This window comes from Chelon labrosus (assembly GCF_963514085.1).
Source record: "Chelon labrosus genome assembly, chromosome: 21".
Taxonomy (NCBI): Eukaryota; Metazoa; Chordata; class Actinopteri; order Mugiliformes; family Mugilidae; genus Chelon; species Chelon labrosus.
In genome coordinates, this window is record NC_140354.1 from 12,163,752 (window position 1) to 12,183,530 (window position 19,779).

The 19,779-nt window shown below is 42.0% G+C and overlaps 3 protein-coding genes across 5 annotated transcripts; 2 read left to right on the forward strand and 1 right to left on the reverse strand.

Annotated features, from left to right (window-relative positions):
• Positions 1–641: 641 nt before the first annotated feature.
• On the forward strand, positions 642–8,718 carry LOC311506614 (chymotrypsinogen A-like). The gene is made up of 6 exons (XM_084570639.1): positions 642–1,324; positions 3,412–3,432; positions 4,443–4,605; positions 4,685–4,953; positions 6,953–7,104; positions 7,187–8,718. The coding sequence occupies exons 1-6, from the start codon at positions 1,270–1,272 to the stop codon at positions 7,457–7,459; spliced, it is 933 nt and encodes a 310-aa protein (XP_084426765.1). The 5' UTR covers positions 642–1,269; the 3' UTR covers positions 7,460–8,718.
• Positions 8,719–8,865: 147 nt separating this feature from the next.
• jmjd8 (jumonji domain containing 8) lies at positions 8,866–13,003 on the forward strand. Of its 2 annotated transcripts, none has more exons than XM_084570640.1 (9): positions 8,866–9,509; positions 10,366–10,461; positions 10,793–10,841; positions 11,312–11,408; positions 11,527–11,595; positions 11,718–11,837; positions 11,991–12,058; positions 12,177–12,311; positions 12,538–13,003. In XM_084570640.1, exons 1-9 carry the CDS (start codon positions 9,418–9,420, stop codon positions 12,616–12,618), a joined length of 807 nt encoding a protein of 268 aa, XP_084426766.1. In that variant the 5' UTR covers positions 8,866–9,417; the 3' UTR covers positions 12,619–13,003. The 2 variants fall into 2 exon arrangements, with proteins under 2 accessions (XP_084426766.1, XP_084426767.1); XM_084570641.1 differs by having other exon boundaries at positions 12,204–12,311.
• Positions 13,004–15,192: 2,189 nt separating this feature from the next.
• On the reverse strand, positions 15,193–19,460 carry LOC311506099 (E3 ubiquitin-protein ligase CHIP-like). 2 transcript variants are annotated; one of them, XM_084569980.1, is made up of 8 exons: positions 19,218–19,460; positions 18,390–18,599; positions 17,668–17,866; positions 16,937–17,102; positions 16,710–16,794; positions 15,882–15,920; positions 15,600–15,716; positions 15,193–15,465 (listed from the first exon to the last, which is right to left on the reverse strand). In XM_084569980.1, exons 2-8 carry the CDS (start codon positions 18,507–18,509, stop codon positions 15,340–15,342), a joined length of 852 nt encoding a protein of 283 aa, XP_084426106.1. In that variant the 5' UTR covers positions 18,510–18,599; positions 19,218–19,460; the 3' UTR covers positions 15,193–15,339. The 2 variants fall into 2 exon arrangements, with proteins under 2 accessions (XP_084426106.1, XP_084426105.1); XM_084569979.1 differs by having other exon boundaries at positions 15,864–15,920.
• Positions 19,461–19,779: the final 319 nt, after the last annotated feature.

The window sequence follows — 19,779 nt, forward strand, 5'->3', positions numbered from 1 at the left end:
CTATCTTAACAATAATAATAAACATAACCCCGGTTGGAATTATGTTTCATTGAAAACATTTACTGTTGTTTTAAATATGTGTAAATAGTTTATATACATTTTTCCCGGTTAGGTTTAAGTGGAATATACTGAGTGAGTGTAAGAAGATTAACAAACCAGGAAGAGACTGTGGCAAGAAATTCAACTTTGCATCAATGAACCTTAATAACAAGGGAGTCATCAGTCATGGAAAATTCCTTTAAAACCAGTAGCTAACGTATCCAAAAGAACATCTTCCTCATCCCGTATTTAACGTCTTGTAAGATTTGGACATGAAGATTTGGGCATACTTTTAACATCTATTTATAAAAGGCATCCTTGTCACCGAGGCAACGGTGAAATAATGAAAATTTCTGAACTGGACAGAGGAGGTCAGGGCGGATGGCCGGCACACAAAACACTCAGATATTCTGCATTGTTGGGCTCCATTTGAGGATTATCAGAACTTGATCAACAACATGAGTCTAACTGGTTCATTGTCATGTGCATTTCTGGTCTGTGGAAGACAACAGAAACTGAATGTCTTGTTTGTTGCCGTTTGATTACGTTTAAGGCAGAAATAATGACACGTAATAAGCCCTCGTCGTTGGCACTTGGCAATTAAGGAGGACCTGTTGTTCAACCCAGAGTAAGGGTAGCTGTAACATGCCGTGTCATCCTTAGCATGTATTGATTTTAAGGATGATGGTTTTACTTTACATTTGCAAATGTTATTTACACAGCCTCGGGGCAGGCAGAGACTGTGATCTTTGTGGCTCTGCCGAGGGAGGCGCAGACTCCAAGTTGGGAAACAAAAGTTTAAGAAGTTTATTAAACCAAAAGTCTGGCTGTTTAGGTAGGAACATACACTATAGAAATATTTGTGACTGGATAAAAATCTACACGTACAAAACTCTCATTTCCTCAAAATATCCTCAGATTCAGGATCACAGCAGGAACTGGTAATAATTTAAGCAGGTACGTTTAACAAAAACAAGCCACCGTGTCATGTAACTAACAATGCAACATCTGACACATAAATAATGAAACTGTTTCGTCCGGCCGAGCTGGTCACCTATGGCTGTTTGTGAAGAAGGGCGTGTGTGTGTTGCAAATATATGAAAAGCATAGCAGTCGTGGAACGCTGCAGACAGGAGGGCAGGTTAGAGTAGACAGTCACGCCCTCAGGTTCAGGTACTAGTTGAAGTGCTGCATGTCCATCGATCTGAAGTCACTTTGAAGATTTGCACCATGGCAGCCAGACTGTTTGTTTGTGGAGCCGTTCTCTTGGCTCTCACTCTAGGAGGTGAGTAAAAAAATAATTCAGTATACGTTCAGAATATTCAAATGTGTTTTTTTTTTTTTTTTTTTTTAAATTACACCAAAGAGGAATCTGATTTATTTCCTTTTATTGAACTGATGGGATTAAAATCAGAATCAGGTGTTTAATACTAAACAGGAACAATGTCATTTAAATGATTACAATTATAAGTTATTTTCACAGTTTTCTGTTTGCACTGCTGACATGACAAGCCAGTACAGCCGGTTTGACCCACGATGTGTTGACATCTGAAGTCTTGTTCGGGCAAAAACCTGAGCTCTGAACACACATATTTCAGGCCGAATCTCCACTGCGCTTCCAGTAGCTGAGATTCCTGCTGCTCTTTAGCCGTCAGTGTCTAGTTTTCAACACTTAAGTGACAGCTGCAATTACTTTACAAATCAGGATTTTAAACAGAAAATATAGGACGAGCTGATAAATTCTGAATCACTGTCACGGTTGAACTAATATTATTATGTAAAAGGATATTAGATATCTAAGCTTAGCTCCACCTTGTTCAACAACAGCACAGAGTCGCACACTGTTAAACATTACGGTCCCATTAACACTGATACTGAACTCGATTTTATGAGTTTTCAGAAATGAAACTTAAAGCAATCCATTGACTGGACTTTGTGTGAGTTTTATCTGTGTGATCAATGTTCATTTAACTCATGTCTTTGAGTTTAGAGTTGAAAGAAGCGAGGGGTAGAGGAGGAGGAGGAGGAGGAGGGGTGATGGAGAGAAAAATGCCTGAAAATATACAGAGGCTGCTGCCAGTTTCCGTTTTTTTTTTTTAATTCGACAGAACCGCTACCATAAAATGCAGATACCTTTGAAACGAGGCTCTATGAAAGACGATTACACCACGGTTTTACAGCGTCAAGGAAAAAACTTTGGTGACACAAGCATGACGGATGGGTGGATTTTAGAACCCCTATCCCTACCAGGAACTAAGAGAGGACACTGTTTCAAACGCCGGCACCAACCTTTGTACATCCTGTCAGCACATTTTAAAATAAATGTCAAACCTTTGAACAAACGACGACGTGAGTTGAATCTGTCTGAAGTTAAAGGGTAAAGGTTTAAAATATAAACTTTAAAACTTGCCATTAGTCGTCAGGATGAGAAATCTAAGCGCACTCAACTTCAACTTCTGTTTAGTTGAAATAGTGAGGCGTTTGAGTTCATTTGACGAGATGAAATGAGTTTTCTTCAATGGATAATGTAACCTAATGAGCTGTTTCTAACTCATAGTATCATAGTTTCACAGTGCATACATACATCTACCTAAACAAGTATATGATATAAAATTAAATTTGTAGACGTAGACTAAACAAACTGAACCATATCTGTTTAAGTTTATGGTCGGTTTTAGTGATGATTCAGAGGTCTCGTCCGAAGTGACTCACTTCAATTGACCCGTTGTGTTTTTCATCCTATTCTGAAAAGGTCTAAAAGACAAAAACGCACATCCTTTAAGAGCACAGATTAGAGTATTAGCACCTTCTGTTTGTCTCATAATCACATAAGAAAACTAGCCTCATTGTGCCATTTCTTTCACAAATAAATCTGTTAAAGCCACCTTAAGTCACCCGTGTGTCAAACTAATCTGATTTCATGACTAATCTGAAACTATGCATTGTGTTCTTGATGTTATCACGTGTTTTTTTTACACAAAATTAACTGGAGTGAAACGCATATTTGTCCCCTGGAATGCATAAAACAACATAAATCAATACCGAGAAACTGTAATTTAAAGAAAGCAATAAGTGTCGCTTTGAAAGGATGAAAAATACTCAGTTTAACAAGACAAACGTGTGGTCTGAGTACCTCGTCACTTTGTGTTCTATTAATATCTCCCTCATTTGTCATCTAGGAAATGTATGAAAGAGTACAAATGTGGTTTTTTTGTTTAGTCGGATGTCACAAATACCAGCCTCACCCAGTGTCGTCAAGTCGCGATGAAAACGTCAGATGGTCATTATTTGAGCTACCTGTTTGTCCAGTCTTCTGAAAAGAAAACAGGAGATTAAAAGACACTGATGTTGTTTTTTCTGTCTCTCTAACAGGAAGCTTTGCGCAACTGGATGGTGAGTATTGTTCTCACACTTCTGATGCTTTGTTTCATTTCTCAAACAAGACACGCAGCTGATTCCCAGAAGACGAGGGTTCGAGCTGTAGGGACAGTTGATGCTGCTGAAATCTGGTTCATGTTTTACACATTTCAGTCACACCAAAAACACTGCACAGCCAGGCAGGACGGCTCCATCCAAAGTTCAGAAACACTTTCATCTCACTGACTCACACATCATAGGTCAACTGCTTAGTTTAGTCTGTACATACAGTAAATGTTTGCATGTACAGATATGTAACAATATACAGTCTGAAGGGGCTTTGAAGGGGTTGTGGAGCTATTTTATGGCAAACCAGTTCAATACGACTTCAGGAGGCTTAAATAAACAAACCTGTTGGGTCATTAGAATCCATCCTCTGTGGAACATGACTATTTGAACAAATAGAAATTGTAGAAGAGTTGATCATTCACAGAGGTGCGCTGTAAATCATTTCAGCCTTCCCCTCTTGTCATCTTGATTTGTGTCTTGGAGCTGCCGTCCTGTCCACGCCTGCTCTGAGTAAAAATGAACAGAATGTCAGAGACTGTGTGCATGACTTGCACCGACCTGGCATAACATTATGACACCTGTGGTGTCTGGCAACAGAATGTTGTTAATGGGGGCCTTTGGGTCCTATGGGTAGAGGGGAGGGGCCTCTGTGGATCATCCCACAGATACTTGATCAGATTGGGATCTAGTGAATTTGGAGGCCAGGTCAACACCTTGTGCTGTTCTTCATGTTTTTTTGAGTTGTTCCTAAACTGAAATCTCCTGCTGGGGATGGCTGCTGCCATCAAGGAGTGTCATTGCTATGGGGCGGGGGTGCCTGGTCTGGTCTAGGTGGGTGAAACATGTCTAAGTAACATCCACATGAATGCCAGGTCCAAAAGTTTCCCAGCAGAACATTAAAGTGTCACTTCTCCTGTCAGTGGTTTTAATGCTGTGGCTGATCGGTGTATATGCTCACCGCGTGCATTTCCTTTCAGTTTGTGGCATTGCACCGCTCAACACTCGAATCGTAGGAGGCGAGGATGCTCCGGCGGGAGCGTGGCCCTGGCAGGCCAGTCTGCACAACAGTGTCGGACATTTCTGCGGAGGCTCCCTGATCAACAACAGGTGGATTCTGACGGCGGCCCACTGCTTCCCCGGGTGAGTTCTCATCTCACGACTCGGCAGTTTGCTTGTCAACCTACACATGTTTAAACGCCTCATCTTTTGGTATTTTCAGCACCAGTACATTCGGTTTCACCGTTTACCTTGGACGACAGACCCAGGAAAATGTGAACAATAACGAGGTGTCCCGGTCACTGTCCCAGATCATCAGACATCCAGACTACAACAGCCAAACAAATGACAATGACATAGCCCTGCTTCAGTTGTCTTCAGCGGTTGAGTTCACCGACTTCATCAGACCCGTGTGTCTGGCGGCCGACGGCAGCGAATTCCCAGCCGGGACGACCAGCTGGGTCACTGGCTGGGGAACCATCGCCTCTGGTGGTGAGCAACTAATGTTCAGTTACTGTTAACGGAGAATGAATGAATGAATGAATGAATTTTATTGGCTGAAACATCATCTTATATGACTGAAAACCTCCAGAAACAGTCAGCCTTCGGACAAAATTCATAAATTACTGCAGTAGTGATCAGAATAAAGTAGACAGTTATTCCTTCTTCTTCTCCTGACAAATTTTGACACGCATCAAAATTAAACAGTTGTTATAATTCGGAGATCAGAAAAAATGGGATTTGGATTTACTAGTCTGTACAGGTTTGAGATATTCTCGTACTTCACTGCTCTTCAGAGCCGTCGACAGATTAACTACTTAACGCCAGGCGTGGCGATTAGATAAACTAGTTCCACCTACAGCAGGTATTTTCCAGCATGTTTGCCTTCGAAGAATTTCGTAACATTTTCCGCAAAAACAACAACCACTCCCAGTGGGACTATTTCACCAGCGTCAGCTTCGAAGGAGGAATCCAGAGACATGATTAATAATGACGTCTTGCTTTTCTGCCTGTCATAAACCATTAGAGAAACACGCTCAGGGGTGGCAATCAACATCACATTTCACAGATACAACAGAGTCAAAACCAGAATCAGGCGCGTTCACACCTGGCTTTAATAGTGCCTCGAGCAAGCGCTCCGATTACAACATCGTTTGAGGCGCAGTAGATTACTGCAACAATACCTACTGCTGTTTCAGAACCATGTATGGCACCGTTTGTAGTGTGGGGACATGATACAAATGGTGGAACATACTGAAAGCATGCACGTTAAGTTAACATTTAGTCATTGATCCTCTGTTAGCTATTTTAGAGCGCTGCACAAAGCTCAGATCATAACTGGGACACTGAAACCTTCCATATGCAGGGTAATCTCCAGTAATATGTAAAACTGAGATTGTGATCAATGAGGGAAATCACTGACTTTGCATACATCAACATGGCCACATTGATACAGATATGTTTCTTGGGTGAGAACTGCAAGCCAGAACAAAACGAGGCTAGTGGTGGTCACTATACGGTGGAGAGTGGAGCTAACCACGTTAGCCCCCAAGTTAGCATGCTAAGGCTGTGTTAAACATGCTTCTGTTATTTGGCAAAACAGACACTTTCAGTGTATGTTAGTATGTACACTATATTGCCAAAAGTATTCGCTCATCTGCCTTTACACGCACATGAACTTCAGTGACATCCCATTCTTAATCCATAGAGTTTAATATGACCTCAGTCCACCCTTTGCAGCTATAACAGCTTCATATCTTCTGGGAAGGCTTTCCACAAGGTTTAGGAGTGTGTTTATGGGAATTTTTGACCATCCTTCCAGAAGCGCTTTTGTTAGACATTGACGTTGGACGAGAAGGTCTGGCTCACAGTCTTCGCTCTGATTCATCCCAAAGGTGTTCTATCAGGTTGAAGTCAGGACTCTGTGCAGGACAGTCAAATTCTTCCACACCAAACTTCCTCATCCATGTCTTTATGGACCTTGCTTTGTGCGCAGTCATGTTGGAACAGGAAGGGGCCATTCCCAAACTGTTCCTACAGAGTTGGAAGCGTGGACTTGTCCAACATCTCTTGGTATGCTGAAGCATTCAGAGTTCCTTTCACTGGAACTTAGGGGCCAGCTCCTGAGAAACAACCCCACACCATAATCACCCCTCCACCACACTTCTCACTTAGACAAGTACCGTTCTCCTGGCAACCGCCAAACCCAGATTGGTCCATCAGATTGCCAGATGAAGAAGCGTGATTCGTCACTCCAGAGAACGCGTCTCCACTACTCTGGAGTCCAGTGGTGACGTCCTTTACACCACTTGCACTTGGTGATGTATGGCTTGGATGCAGCTGCTCGGGAAGTCCAATGAAGCTCTCTACGTTCTGTTCTTGAGATAATCTGAAGGCCACTGACTGATATGTGTCTAATCTGATGTGATGGATTTTGTTTAGTCTAATGCATTAATTTCTGTTAACATTAAATCTTTATTCTCTTTTTCAGTGGCCCTTCCTTCCCCTCAGACGCTGCAGGAGGTGAGTGTTCCTGTCATAGCCAACACCAACTGTGACAATTCCTACAGCCCGCAAGGCATCAGCATTACCAGCAACATGATCTGTGCCGGTTTGGAAGAGGGAGGAAGGGACTCCTGCCAGGTGAGTTTGAATCCATCCGTACACCTGCACATCCTCACAATCCCACCGGCTGGTGACATGACCAATATGTCTGTGTGTGCAGGGAGACTCAGGCGGCCCGATGGTGAGTAAAAACAATACCATATGGGTTCAGGCTGGAGTGGTGAGTTTTGGAATCGGGTGCGCTCAGGCCCAATTCCCGGGAGTGTACGCACGAGTGTCACGGTACCAGAGCTGGATCAACGGCCGGATCGCCACCAACCAGCCCGGCTTCGTCAACTTCACGGCCACCTCATCAGCTGCCAGGACGGCTCAAGTCCCTCTGCTGCTGTCCATCCTGCCTGTCTTCTTCTCTGTCTTTGTCCTCTCATGGTAAATTTAACGAGGCACTTTAGAGTCAATATCTCTCTAAAGATTGACTCATACTTACTTATGATTAATTTCTACTAAAACAAGCAAATATTCTAGTCACTTGATCAAATATTTCCCCTGGTACCAGTTCATATTTAGGTGTTGTGAGGGCTTTAGTAGATCCAGAATTAATTATTGCACTTAATTTAAATGTACTAATTAAATGCTGAAGGAGAATCGGGCATTAAAAATATATGCGATGGAGAAAAGCATGAAAATATCACATTTTTTTTTTGTTGCTGGCGCGACTTCAGCCGCCAAGGTGCATGGAGGAGAAAACAAAATTGTAGAAAGGTCAGGACTCCACTAAAGTGCTGCTGGATTCTTGACTTTTCTATAAAATGTTATCCTGTGAGGAGAATCCTGACCTTTAAACGCGCGCCAACGATGTTTGACATCATGAAATTAAATTAAAGATTACAACCAAAAGTAAAAGACAATTAAAGTTTAATACCTGCTTCTTTATTTTGTCTTTAAATAATCAATTACGGCTTAAAAAAACTACTTTTAATCATTTAACAAATACTTAACAGTTCATTTGTTTGAATTTGTTGCAGCTTCTATTTATAATAATACAACACAACATGTATTGTACGTTTAAAATTGTATCATGAATCACTACGATCACTGTTCAATGATTATTCTTTACATTATTTAAGTTCAACTCTAAACATATGTTCAGACTCCGCAGAAGCTATTAAACTGAACAAATGTGCACGTGTCTTTGAAAGAATGGTGACTTTTGATTGTTTTTAGCTTAAAAACTTTGGGAAGGATTTATTTCTGTATATTTGACGTTTTCATTAAACATTAACATTAAATGTATGCACTTATGGAGAATTCCTACACGTTTATGAACTTGAACTTGTGACGTTGAAGAAACCCAGCTTTTTACACTTTATTTACTTTGAGACTTTACTGCCTTTTTATTCTGTTTGCATTGACTCCTACTGTGTGAAATGAGCTGAAACTGTGATTCACTGCGTAAGCCTCACTAACGTTTAGATTGTCACGGAAGTCAGATATATTATAAAGACCTTTCACTGGATGCCATTTTTTTATACCAGTTTGTTATGTAGCTTAATTTAACAATGCAGAGCGTAAGGTGTATATCTGGTCTTTCTGGCAGTCTTACAAATCCTAATTAAACCCTATTTTCAGAACATTTGTTGATATACTGCTGCTGCTACGTCTTTCTGTGAAATAAAGTAACATCTGAATGTGTGAGGAGCTGGCTTGTGTTAACGTACACAATATAAATGAGGGAATGTGCTGTACTTTCTGCTTCATTACCAGAGTCGCACCGAGGCAACCTTCGGGCAGATACTTATTATGTAACTTTCAGCAAGTGCAACGACTGAACTTGAACGTAAAACAGCAAAATTAGAGTGACTTGATGTAGACTGGTGTGCTGGTAGACCGGTGTCATATGTACACATACACACATATACACATATACAGTATTCATTCAGGCCGTAAAGTAATAACAAAGTTTTAAACCAGTTCCACCACTTAAATATCAAGTTTTGTATCTCCTAAATGGCAAAAGGATGTTTCTACGTACAGTGCTTCACAGTTCCTGGAAGTGTGTCACTCCCTGCCCTGTGTGCACAAACGGGACAGCGACATCCAGCAGGTACAGGTGATATGCAGCGTTACACAAGATTAAATTTCCTATATTTATTTACTGGTGTCATTCAAATACAGGTTTGAAAGTTTTAAATATCCTAGCGCGAACAGGAGTTGTTTAGAGCTCGTAGTTCCCATGTAACCTGAACGCAGCACCGGCAGGATTAATGTGGTGCCCTCTGATTGGATCCCCGGCAGGAAGCGATTGAGGCAGTTCATGCGTGATGATTATGCGGCATATTAAACTAAAACAAGGCTAAAAAATTTTTTACAAACGACACATTTTTTTTTTGAATGGAACACAACAAGGTTTCGCTTTTTGTTGTTGTGTTATGTCTCATCGTCGCCGGGCTGGAAGCGCAGCAGTCGGACGACGGAGGAGGCTGGTGAGTTCACAAACCTGCTGCTTCAACGCTAAACTGACACAGCTGTAGGGTTATTTCAAAGTATTGCGTAAAGCAGTTCTATATTTAATCTTCTAAATCTTAATTTACAACCCGCAGAGTGAGTTCTGACTGAGTCTCAAACCAAGCTCCACTTTAAATTAACGTCAATTTAACGTCTATCTCGATTTAACTAATAAAACACCGTTCAAATGTGTACGTCTTTCTAATTTACCTATAACCGATTTTTTTTTTTTAGTAAAAAGCTTAAATATTAGGATATATAATACTATATTAAACTGGTTGCCAACGTGTAGTAAGCATAAGTTTACCTTCTTCGTTATCATAACATAACGCAAGGCATTCTGGGAATTCTAGCGACACCGAGCAGTGGCGCGAAAAAACAACAGAAAATAATAATAATAATGATTATAATATTAATTATTATTTAGTAGTCGTAGTAACAATAATACTATTAATAATTCATGAAATAAATATTTTATAAATTATTTTATGTCCCATTCGATTATTAATTATATAACTGGTTCAATTTTAAATGTGTTTATAAATGTATTTCCTCATTAATTTCCCTTTGCATTCTCCACCATTTTCCAAATTACATTTCTGCCTCATTATGCAGTCGTGGGCTTGCAATTGCAATAAGTACCACAAAAATATTCATTGCAAAATTAATGAATCCCTCATTAGCAACTGAAATAAGCGCGATGCGTGAATATTCAATTAAAATTAAATGTCGCTGCAGTAAAATCTGCTTTTGAACTTCGACTGGAGCGGAGCCAAAGGTCACTGTCACAGATGTGTTGCCCATTTCCGTTCTAACCTGCATGTCTGTGTTCAGGTCACATCCTTCAGATTTCAGGCTACAAGATGAAGGTCCTTGTACCATCGACGTGCTGGACGGCTCTTCACTCTCACACCAGCTGTTCATCGAAAGGTCTGCAAACGAGACACGCCGAGGTTAAAAAACATGTTTAGGGTCTGAACCCTGCTAGACTGATGCACCACCAGTATTTTGCTGCTAGGCCTAAAATATTGTGATACATGTATAGTTGTGTATTGACGAGGCAAATCACCACGGCAACTAATACAACATTTTTAAAAAAGAAATCCAAAATGCCGTTTTTATCTATTGTTATTTGTGTGTTTATACTTTTTATACAAATTCCAAACTAAAAGCAATGCATCAACAAAAAAAAAAAGGAAAAAATGATAAAAGTAAATCAAAGCTGCACCTTTCCTGAGAAAATGTCTTTCCCCATTTGTAGATACGCATACAGCAGACCGGTCATCCTCAGAGGCCTCACTGACAACACGGTACGTATTTAGACGCTCCATTAACTGATGAACGACTGTGGACGTGCAACGTTTGAGTGGAAATTGTTTGCCGTCTGATTTGGGTTTTGTAAAAGCAACTTGGTGGTCTAATAACAAATAATTTTATTGCATGATTAAGAACATTCTGTTGAGGTATGGTGTTCTACTAAATTTCCTGGGATATTTGGTGGAAAAGCCCCTTAAACGGATGAGTCTGACTATAAATTGGGGCAATAATAGAAACGGCTGCTTTTAAAGTAGTTGAGGGTGGATTTTTCCTTGTGAACGCATCCTGCATGATTACAGTGCAGAGAGCAGTTTGCACGTATCAGGACACTCTTCTGATTAATCTGACGGTAAAGCAAATATCACGAAGAAGATATCGCACTATTTAAATGGATCAAAGTGTGTCCCGACACGGTCAAGCTGCGGTGTTACTGCAGAGTTTAACGCCTTGAGTTTGTTTTTAGAAATTCAGGCTGTTGTGCTCCAAGTCAAGCTTACTAGAAGAATACGGCTCCCGGAAAGTGAGGCTCAGTACAGCTAACACGTATTCTTACAAGAAAGGTACGCATGTCTAACACTTATACTATAACAGAGACCCTTGTCTCCTGCAGGGAGTTTGTTTTTTTATTTTATTTCTTATCCATGCTTTTAAACACTGACTGGCAGTGATCTGTTCTAGTGGACGTACCATTCAAGGAGTATGTGGATGAGTTCCTGAGGCCTCAGTCCACGGACACCCTCGGCAGCGGTGAGTTAAACCCCGTCTCCCTGCTGACACAAATGACACAGTTTTAGCAGCTGGACCAGAAGAAATACAGTGTTTTAAGTGAGGCACCCTCGTAAAGACTCCCATGTTCCTCCGTTCTACAGACACGCTGTACTTTTTTGGAGACAACAACTTCACCGAGTGGCACGGCCTGTTCGAGGAGTACGAGTCTCCGCCGTACGTCCTGCCTCTCACCAGCGGGGCGTACAGCTTCGGGATCGCAGGTCAGCCTTCATCCTGCACCACGGACGTCTTAACATGTCCATGTGTTGTATAGAATAACAGAACAAGGAGGAAACAAGGAGGCTTCCATCGCCAGATTACATGTGGAATATGAGAATTGAGAATAAGGACTTTAACTCAGGAATCTTCTTCAGGTCCTGGAACAGGAGTCCCCTTCCACTGGCATGGTCCTGGTTACTCAGAGGTCATCTATGGAAGAAAGGTATCATCAAAATTTGCCTTTTCATTGTTTTGCTGCACCTTGTGTTGAATTATTAAATCAGAGGTTAAACCAACGGAGAGGTGAAATTCCCTAACGGAATAATGTGATCCTCACACAGCGCTGGTTTCTCTACCCGCCTGATAAGGAGCCTCATTTCCACCCAAACTACACCACCCTGTCCTGGCTGACAGAAACCTACCCCCACCTGCCAGAGGACGAGGCTCCGCTGGAGTGCACCATCAGACCTGGAGAGGTAACACGACCTCGCGCCGGGGCAGTTCGTCTTCCACGTTCACGCCGACACAGAGAGCAGCTACGTTCCTGTGAAACTTCAGAAATGAACCTTCCAGCGCTTCATAAACAAACATCTTACTTTTTGTTCAGTTTAGAAACTCTTCTATTTATGTTCTGGAGTATTTTTTTACCTTTTAAAAGACAAATAGTGCTGTTTTCTAACTATTCTGGGTGTTTCTCTTTAGGTGCTGTATTTTCCTGACCGCTGGTGGCACGCCACTCTCAACCTGGACACCAGCGTTTTCATCTCCACTTTCCTCGGCTGAGCTTCATCATCAGCTCTACAGTATTTTTCTAAGGAGTCCATCATCACTCCTTTTTTTTTTTTTTTTTTTAATCAGAGCTCATCTTCCTGTGCAGACGGATATGAAGGACAACAGACTCAAATACTGATTCATCCTCAAAGGAAGGACTTTTAAAGGGAAACAGCAAACTTTGATTTTATGACCACACGTGTAATTCCAGGAACAAAGGAGCGCTGCAGATTCCTTTTTTTCTTCTTGTCACCTATAAATGAAACCATGGCTTCCAATAAAAAATAATAAATGATGTGTTTAAAGACCACAGCAGCAGAAACTCTTGAAGAGGCTGAATTCAGTGTGCAAATGTGAAAATAAATTGTGAGTGTGATTTGAAGCTGTTTGTAATCTTATAAGTGTTCAGGTATTTATTATTAAATAAATACACTGATCATCCACAACATTAGAACCACTGACAGGAGAACTAACACTGACCATGTTGTGACATTTCAATGTTCTGCTGTGAAACCTTTGGACCTGACGTTCATGTAGATGTTACTTAGACATGTAGCACCCACCTAGACCAGACCAGACACCCCCACCCCATAGCAATGACACTCCTTGATGGCAGCAGCCATCCCCAGCAGGATGCAGCCTGACACAGGCACACACACAAAAACAGTTTAGGAACAACTAAAAAAAAAAACATGAAGAACAGCACAAGGTGTTGCCCTGGCCTCCAAATTCACTAGATCCCAAACTGATCAAGTATCTGTGGGATGATCCACAGAGGCCCCTCCCCTCAACCCATAGGACCCACTAACAACATCCACAGGACACCCTCAGAAGGTCCATGTCCATTCTCTGATGAGTCACGACTCTTGGAGGCACAAGGGAGACCTACACAATATTAGGAAGGTGGTCATAATGTTATGCTTGACTGGTGTATTATCATTAATAAACTCAATAAACGGAGGGAACTGGCTTAAGAAACTACTAACCTGATAAATAATCCGAGCAAACAGATCAGTAAACATAGGTAACTGGGAAACGGAGGCAACTTACACATAAACAAAGGGGAATTATTCATAAACTGATCAATACACTTAAGGAACAGATTAATAACTAGCTGACCCTCCATTCCTTCATTTATTAATCCCTTCGCTCTTATTTGGATTCCCCGTGTCTGACATGTTGCATGTTACTTCTGAGAAGAGAACAAACCACTAAAGCCCAAATGTAGAAAACACAGAAAGTTTATTGGGTCCGAACATTTCCAAACGTCGTTTTTCATATATAAATGCAGAAACATTTTGGATGGATTGTTTTAAAGCTGCAGAGTCACTTTTAAACACACAAAACATTTAAATAGCAAATATAAAACGGTTCAAATAAATGAAAACTCCCCCCGCACACGAACGTTTAAGCAGCGGCTGATGAATCGGGTTTAATCCTGACGTCAAGTTCCAGTGCGCTGACGCAGATGCTGCTGACAGCGAGTCAACAAACTACTTAAAAAGTCAGAAGCACAAATAAAAATCCTCACGAATGTTTTCTAAATTCACCGATCAATACGTAGAACAAAGACTGGTCCTGTCTTCCACTGTCCTCATCCGCTTTCAGTACAAAGTTTTACAATCTCCTTCCTTTCAGTTTGCCAGCAAACACAACATTTATCTCTATTTACACTTGTTTAGCTTTTTATGTACAACACAGTTAAGGTTATTTACTGTATTTCAGTGATTGTAGTGGGCGGTTTGATTCGGCTGCGTCACAGATAACTACATTAACTGATAATCAGTTGTCAGTGCTGAGGCTTTTATCAATAGACTGGATTCAGTAACGTCTGATAACATAGCTCAGTCTGGATTATAACGGACTAAAAAACGTGTATTTCTAAGGCTACGTCCACACGTACCAAAACGATCTTTTCCCTCTCCGTTTTCCCTGGCATCGTTTCAAGAATATTCGCGTACACACGGATCCGTTTCAACACGTCTCAAAACGCTACTTCCTATTCCAGGCCTATAGGTGGCACTGTTTCAGTTTCAGAAATTCACCAAAAACGGAGAGGAAGAAGCGGAGCATGCGCATAAAGATTGAGCGCTGTTTACAAATCGGCTTTAGAAGAAACCAAACTCAAGGAGAAATGATATTTTGCCCTGGTAACCCTAATTGGTTCAATATCTTCTCCAGCAGGAACACGAGCATGTAGTCCGCCATTGTTGTTGATGTTGTTATGAGACGTCTCGCGGGATATAAGAGGTGGAAGGCTGCTCGAGGGGCGTGGCGATAACATCAACAACAATGGCGGACTACATGCTCGTGTTCCTGCTGGAGATTAGGGTTACTAGGGCAAAATATCATGCTCCTGTGCCACCACGCTGAGCAAAAAAGGCTGATGGACAACCACATAAGCAACATTTTGTAAACAGCGCTCAAACTTTATGCGCATGCTCCGCCTCTTCCTCTCCGTTTTTTGGTGAATTTCTGAAACTGAAACAGCGCCACCTATAGGCCTGGAATATGAAGTAGCGTTTTCAGTCGTGTTGTAACGGATCCGTGTGTACGCGAATATTCTTGAAACGATGCCAGGGAAAACGGAGGGGGAAAAGATCGTTTTGGTACGTGTGGACGTGGCCTTAAAGTGACCTCAAGTGTTTACTTTGGGGGGTTTCTCCACATGACTCCTGAGACGAGAACGAACACGCTACTGATTTGACTTGATCAATATCTGTTATCTGTCAGCTAGTAGTCCTCCACCCACCCGTTCTCCATAATAAAAGCATCAATCACTTCCTTCATGGCCAGGTTTGGGATGAGCTGGTCTTGGGTCAGCGGAGTGCGAGTCACCGGGTCAAAATGGCCGACTCTCTGCGAGAGAATAACACGTTTGGTGAACAAAATGACAAGAATTAATTCAACAGGAAGTTCCCTGTAACGATGGGAGTCTGTCAGAGGGATTTGTGGGAGAACTGTCGGACTGAAGATTTAAAAGCGAAGGTTACCTGCAGATGCTCTTCAATATCTTTTCGGTCGTAGGTGACACCGCTGGGAGTGATGCAGGGCTCTCTCATCAGCTCAAAGCTGATCTTTCCACACAGGTAGTCTGGGATCTCACGCTTCTGTCAAACACACAGGAGACCCAGCCTCATTTATTAAATGACCTTAGTGGACACTGTCTTCTATATCAACAGAAGACGGAGATGCACAGTCAAAGGAGAAAAAGAACTGGCTCCTCTGGAGTTTAGTTTCCAGTCACCAGCTCTCACCTTCCTCTTCTCGTCTACCTGGCAGAACAGTTCCTCCATGTCTGAAAGATACTTGTCCTGTGGAGACACGTATCATTTTACAAATAGTCAAATATTAAATAAAACTACAACTGATGTAAACGTGAACCAATACATGTTTCAGTCAGAAAGTGTTTATGTACAACCACTTGTACTGACTCTAAGCGTTTAAGACACTTTAAATGCAACATAGAAAGAAATGAATTGTATTTTGATGTACTCAGAGACTAAAGAATGACAGAAGACCCCCACCGATCAGGCATAACATTATGACCACCTTCCTAATATTGTGCAGGTCTCCCTTGTGCCTCCAAAGCAGTTGTGACTCATCAGAGAATGGACATGGGCCTTCTGTGGATCTGTGTCCCGTGGATGTTGTTAGTGGGGGCCTTTGGGTCCTATATGTAGAAGGGAGGGGCGTCTGTGGATCATCCCACAGATACTTGATCAGTTTGGGATCTAGTTAATTTGGAGGCCAGGTCAACACCTTGTGCTGTTCTTCATGTTTTTTTTCAGTTGTTCCTAAACCGTTTTTGTGTGTGTACCTGTGTCAGACTGCATCCTGCTGGGGATGGCTGCTGGTCTGGTGTCTGGTCTGGTCTAGGTGGGCGGTAAATGTCTAAGTAACATCCACACGAATGCCAGGTCCAAATGTTTCCCAGCAGAACATTGAATTGTCACAATACGGTCATAATGTTGTGGCTGATCGGTGTATAAGGCCCAAATTTGGCCAGCCAATGAAACATCTGACTGCCTGGCTAAAAAGATTTTCCTATAACTGATTGAATCCAAACCTTCAATGTGACGTCTTATAAAATAAAAACCTACATGTTTTGTGTGGATCTCGTTGAAGTTATGTTGAATTCTGCCGTCGTCAGTCTTGTCCTCTTTCTGTCCACAGCCCTCCAGTTCTCTGAGGAGAGAGATACTTTAGTCTGGGAGCAAAAATAATTCAGAGGGGAAGAGAAAATCTGCGGCCGTGGTTGTCAGCTCAGAGCTCAGCAGCTCAGAGCTCAGCAGCTCACAGCAAACCTTTACAAACACACTCCACCTGCCTCTTTTTCTCAGCAAGGATGAGTTTGGTGAGATAGGCGTGCAGCTCGCTCTCCTGGGTGATCCTCCTTTCCTCCAGGCTGTTCCAGCGCTTCTTCTTGGCTATCCGCAGAGCGCTGGGGATGTCGTCGCCAAAGTTCAACCGCTGCTCTTTTGCCAAGTTATAAGCTTGACCAAAAAAAATTAAAAATAGAACCATATGTGAGTTATTGGAGAACAACTCTGCACAGTGCTCTCACAGAGTTCAACAAAGTGTAAATTTCTGCTTTTAGATTTCAGTGACATTACAGATTAACACTACTCGCAGATTTCACTTCAGCAGCCACCTCGAAGGTGTTTATGCTTTAGCATCTTGAAGAGTAGAGAGACACATTTGTCTCTAAGGCGCTGACGGAGACCAAAAACAGGGCTGAGACGGAGTGAATGTCATGTCCCAAACACATCACCAATGTGATGATTAAGTTGCTCTGTGTGTGCTGGATGTGTAAATTGGCAGCTAAAAACACTTATTAGCAGATGATATGTCTTGAGGCAAACACAGACGCTCGGATCAGACGTTAATAATAAACCGTAACGTCGTGAATAACTTTCTGGCAGATCAAAATCAAACTGTTGCTAGTTTGTGTCTGCCAAAGATTGTTTATAAGCTAAGGAAGCTTATAACTACATAATTATATGTTTATAATTATTAATGCAGCTCTAAAGTGACTCACTTCACACGGAGTATTAATACCTTTCTGCAGGTTGCCGATGGCTTCGTCATAGTTCTCCATCTCCAGGTGACACTGGCCCATGAAGAAGTGAGCTTTGACGGACTGGCTGTCGAGCTCCAGGGCTTGTCTGCAGTCGGCCAGAGCCTTGTCGTACTGCTGCAGCTTCACGTAGCACAGCGCTCTGTTCGTGTAGTAGGCAGGGACAGAGGGACAGTGGGTCTGCACGAGGACAAAGACAAAACACAAATACAACTTTTCTCTGTGTCTGCCAGTATTGATTGATAATCTCGTAATGACGCTCTCTTATTTCCAAATTCCCAGTGCACGAAGTAACATGAGGCCGGAGTAATGTCCTCTTCTGTCACGCATAATATCTAAAAATTAAACAACTAAAACACTTTGGTATTTAAACAGCTGGTATATCAACCATATACTCGGCCAGTGCAGAGGGATGGCAAGTTGGTATTGTTTCATTTAAGGAGAAACAAACGGCCCACAGAAGTTGGCTGTAGGGGCTTTGCAGGACGCTCACTCTGCAAAGCACTCAGCCGTTTGGGCGTCACAGGGGCAGCCAAGAAGAGGGCCATCCAATCGGCCACTGAAGCTGCAGAGAGAGCCTCGAGGTGGCTGTGGATTATGAGGGCTGAGCCGTGGGTTGCTACTGGGACAAAAGTAGGGGCCTGATCAGCCCCGGCTGGGTCGAGGGAGACCCACGTTCCCCTTCACTTGACACATGACTTACGATGGCTTTGCTGTAGCAGGCCGCAGCCTCCAGGTACTTGCGGGTCAGGAAGAGCCGGTTGCCCTGCTCCTTCAGCTCCTGAGCCGCCACCGAGGCACTCTTCTCTGGGCTTTCTGACATCTTGTCCACCAGGCCCGCTGCACCGCCGGCAGCTGCCACTTCACTTTGCTTCCCTATCCTGGCGCTCAGATCCAGCAGGCAGGACAGAAACTGAGACAATAAATAAATAAATAAATCATGATCCATAACAGACTCAAAGCTGCTGTGATGTGTTCATAATCCTTAGGGAAAAAAACACCACATTATTATTTTTTTTTCCTATACAAACTGCTGTTAATGAATCTGTAATATCAATAAAATAAACAATACACCTGTCACAGGTGACATTTTTCTGCACTTTGAGTTACATTTACCTAATTATACTCAAATAGTTCAGTGAATCCAGCCTCTGTTTTATTTGTAATTGATATGATTAGCACCTCAATCCTTCCTCTAGCAATGGGTTTTCATTTTACAGCCACAGACGCGTTTTTTAATTAATATTTTATTCAGCTTTTGGACTGTCACTGCCTTCTGTGAAGCATTGATAGTGTTTTGCTAACGTTAGCTAGCTGACGTATGTGTCGTTTCCCACATGCAATTCCTAAAATGTTATTTTATACCAATTTTTTATTTATTTTTTTATTTTTTTAAGTCAAACTGTTAGCATTCACGGAGCTAACGGACACGATACAGCCCTTTAAACATCAGGTTCAGAGCTAGCTAACTAATGCGACACACACGTAACGTTAAGCTAAGCATATATATTTCATTGTTACATGCACATACCTGGGTTTTCTGTTTGAGAACCACCTTGACTGGGATACGGCTGTGTTTATTTATGTGGCTAATATCGATTAAAAAGTGTCTGCACAAGATGTAAGGTAACGGGCTAGCTAACTGTGGCTAACTACCTGGCGCTAGCTACTAGTTGCATTGATGCGCTGCAGCCAACAGATGTTTTGGTTTGGATACGTGACGCAAAACGCGTCATCTGGAGGCGTCAGTTGATGCGCAGGATTCGGACCGATTCAGGACTTCCTTGAGAAAAATGTCGTTTTTAATAAATCCTTAGTATCAACGTAATTTAGTGATGGTTGTCAGAACCATCGTGTATAACAGTACAAACTAAGGATTAATTAATAATTCGGCTCAGTTATTTTTTCTAAAATATAAACAAATATAGGTTAGCAAAACGAAGGTATATTTAAAGCCCACAGTACATTGGCGGGTATTGGGATGCTTAAGAACTGCCCTGAGCATTATCACAATTTTAATATTTCTACGGCATCAGCACAAATCCCTGAAAGCTGTCGGTAAAGTCATAGGGATTAAGCAAAAAGAAACTGTT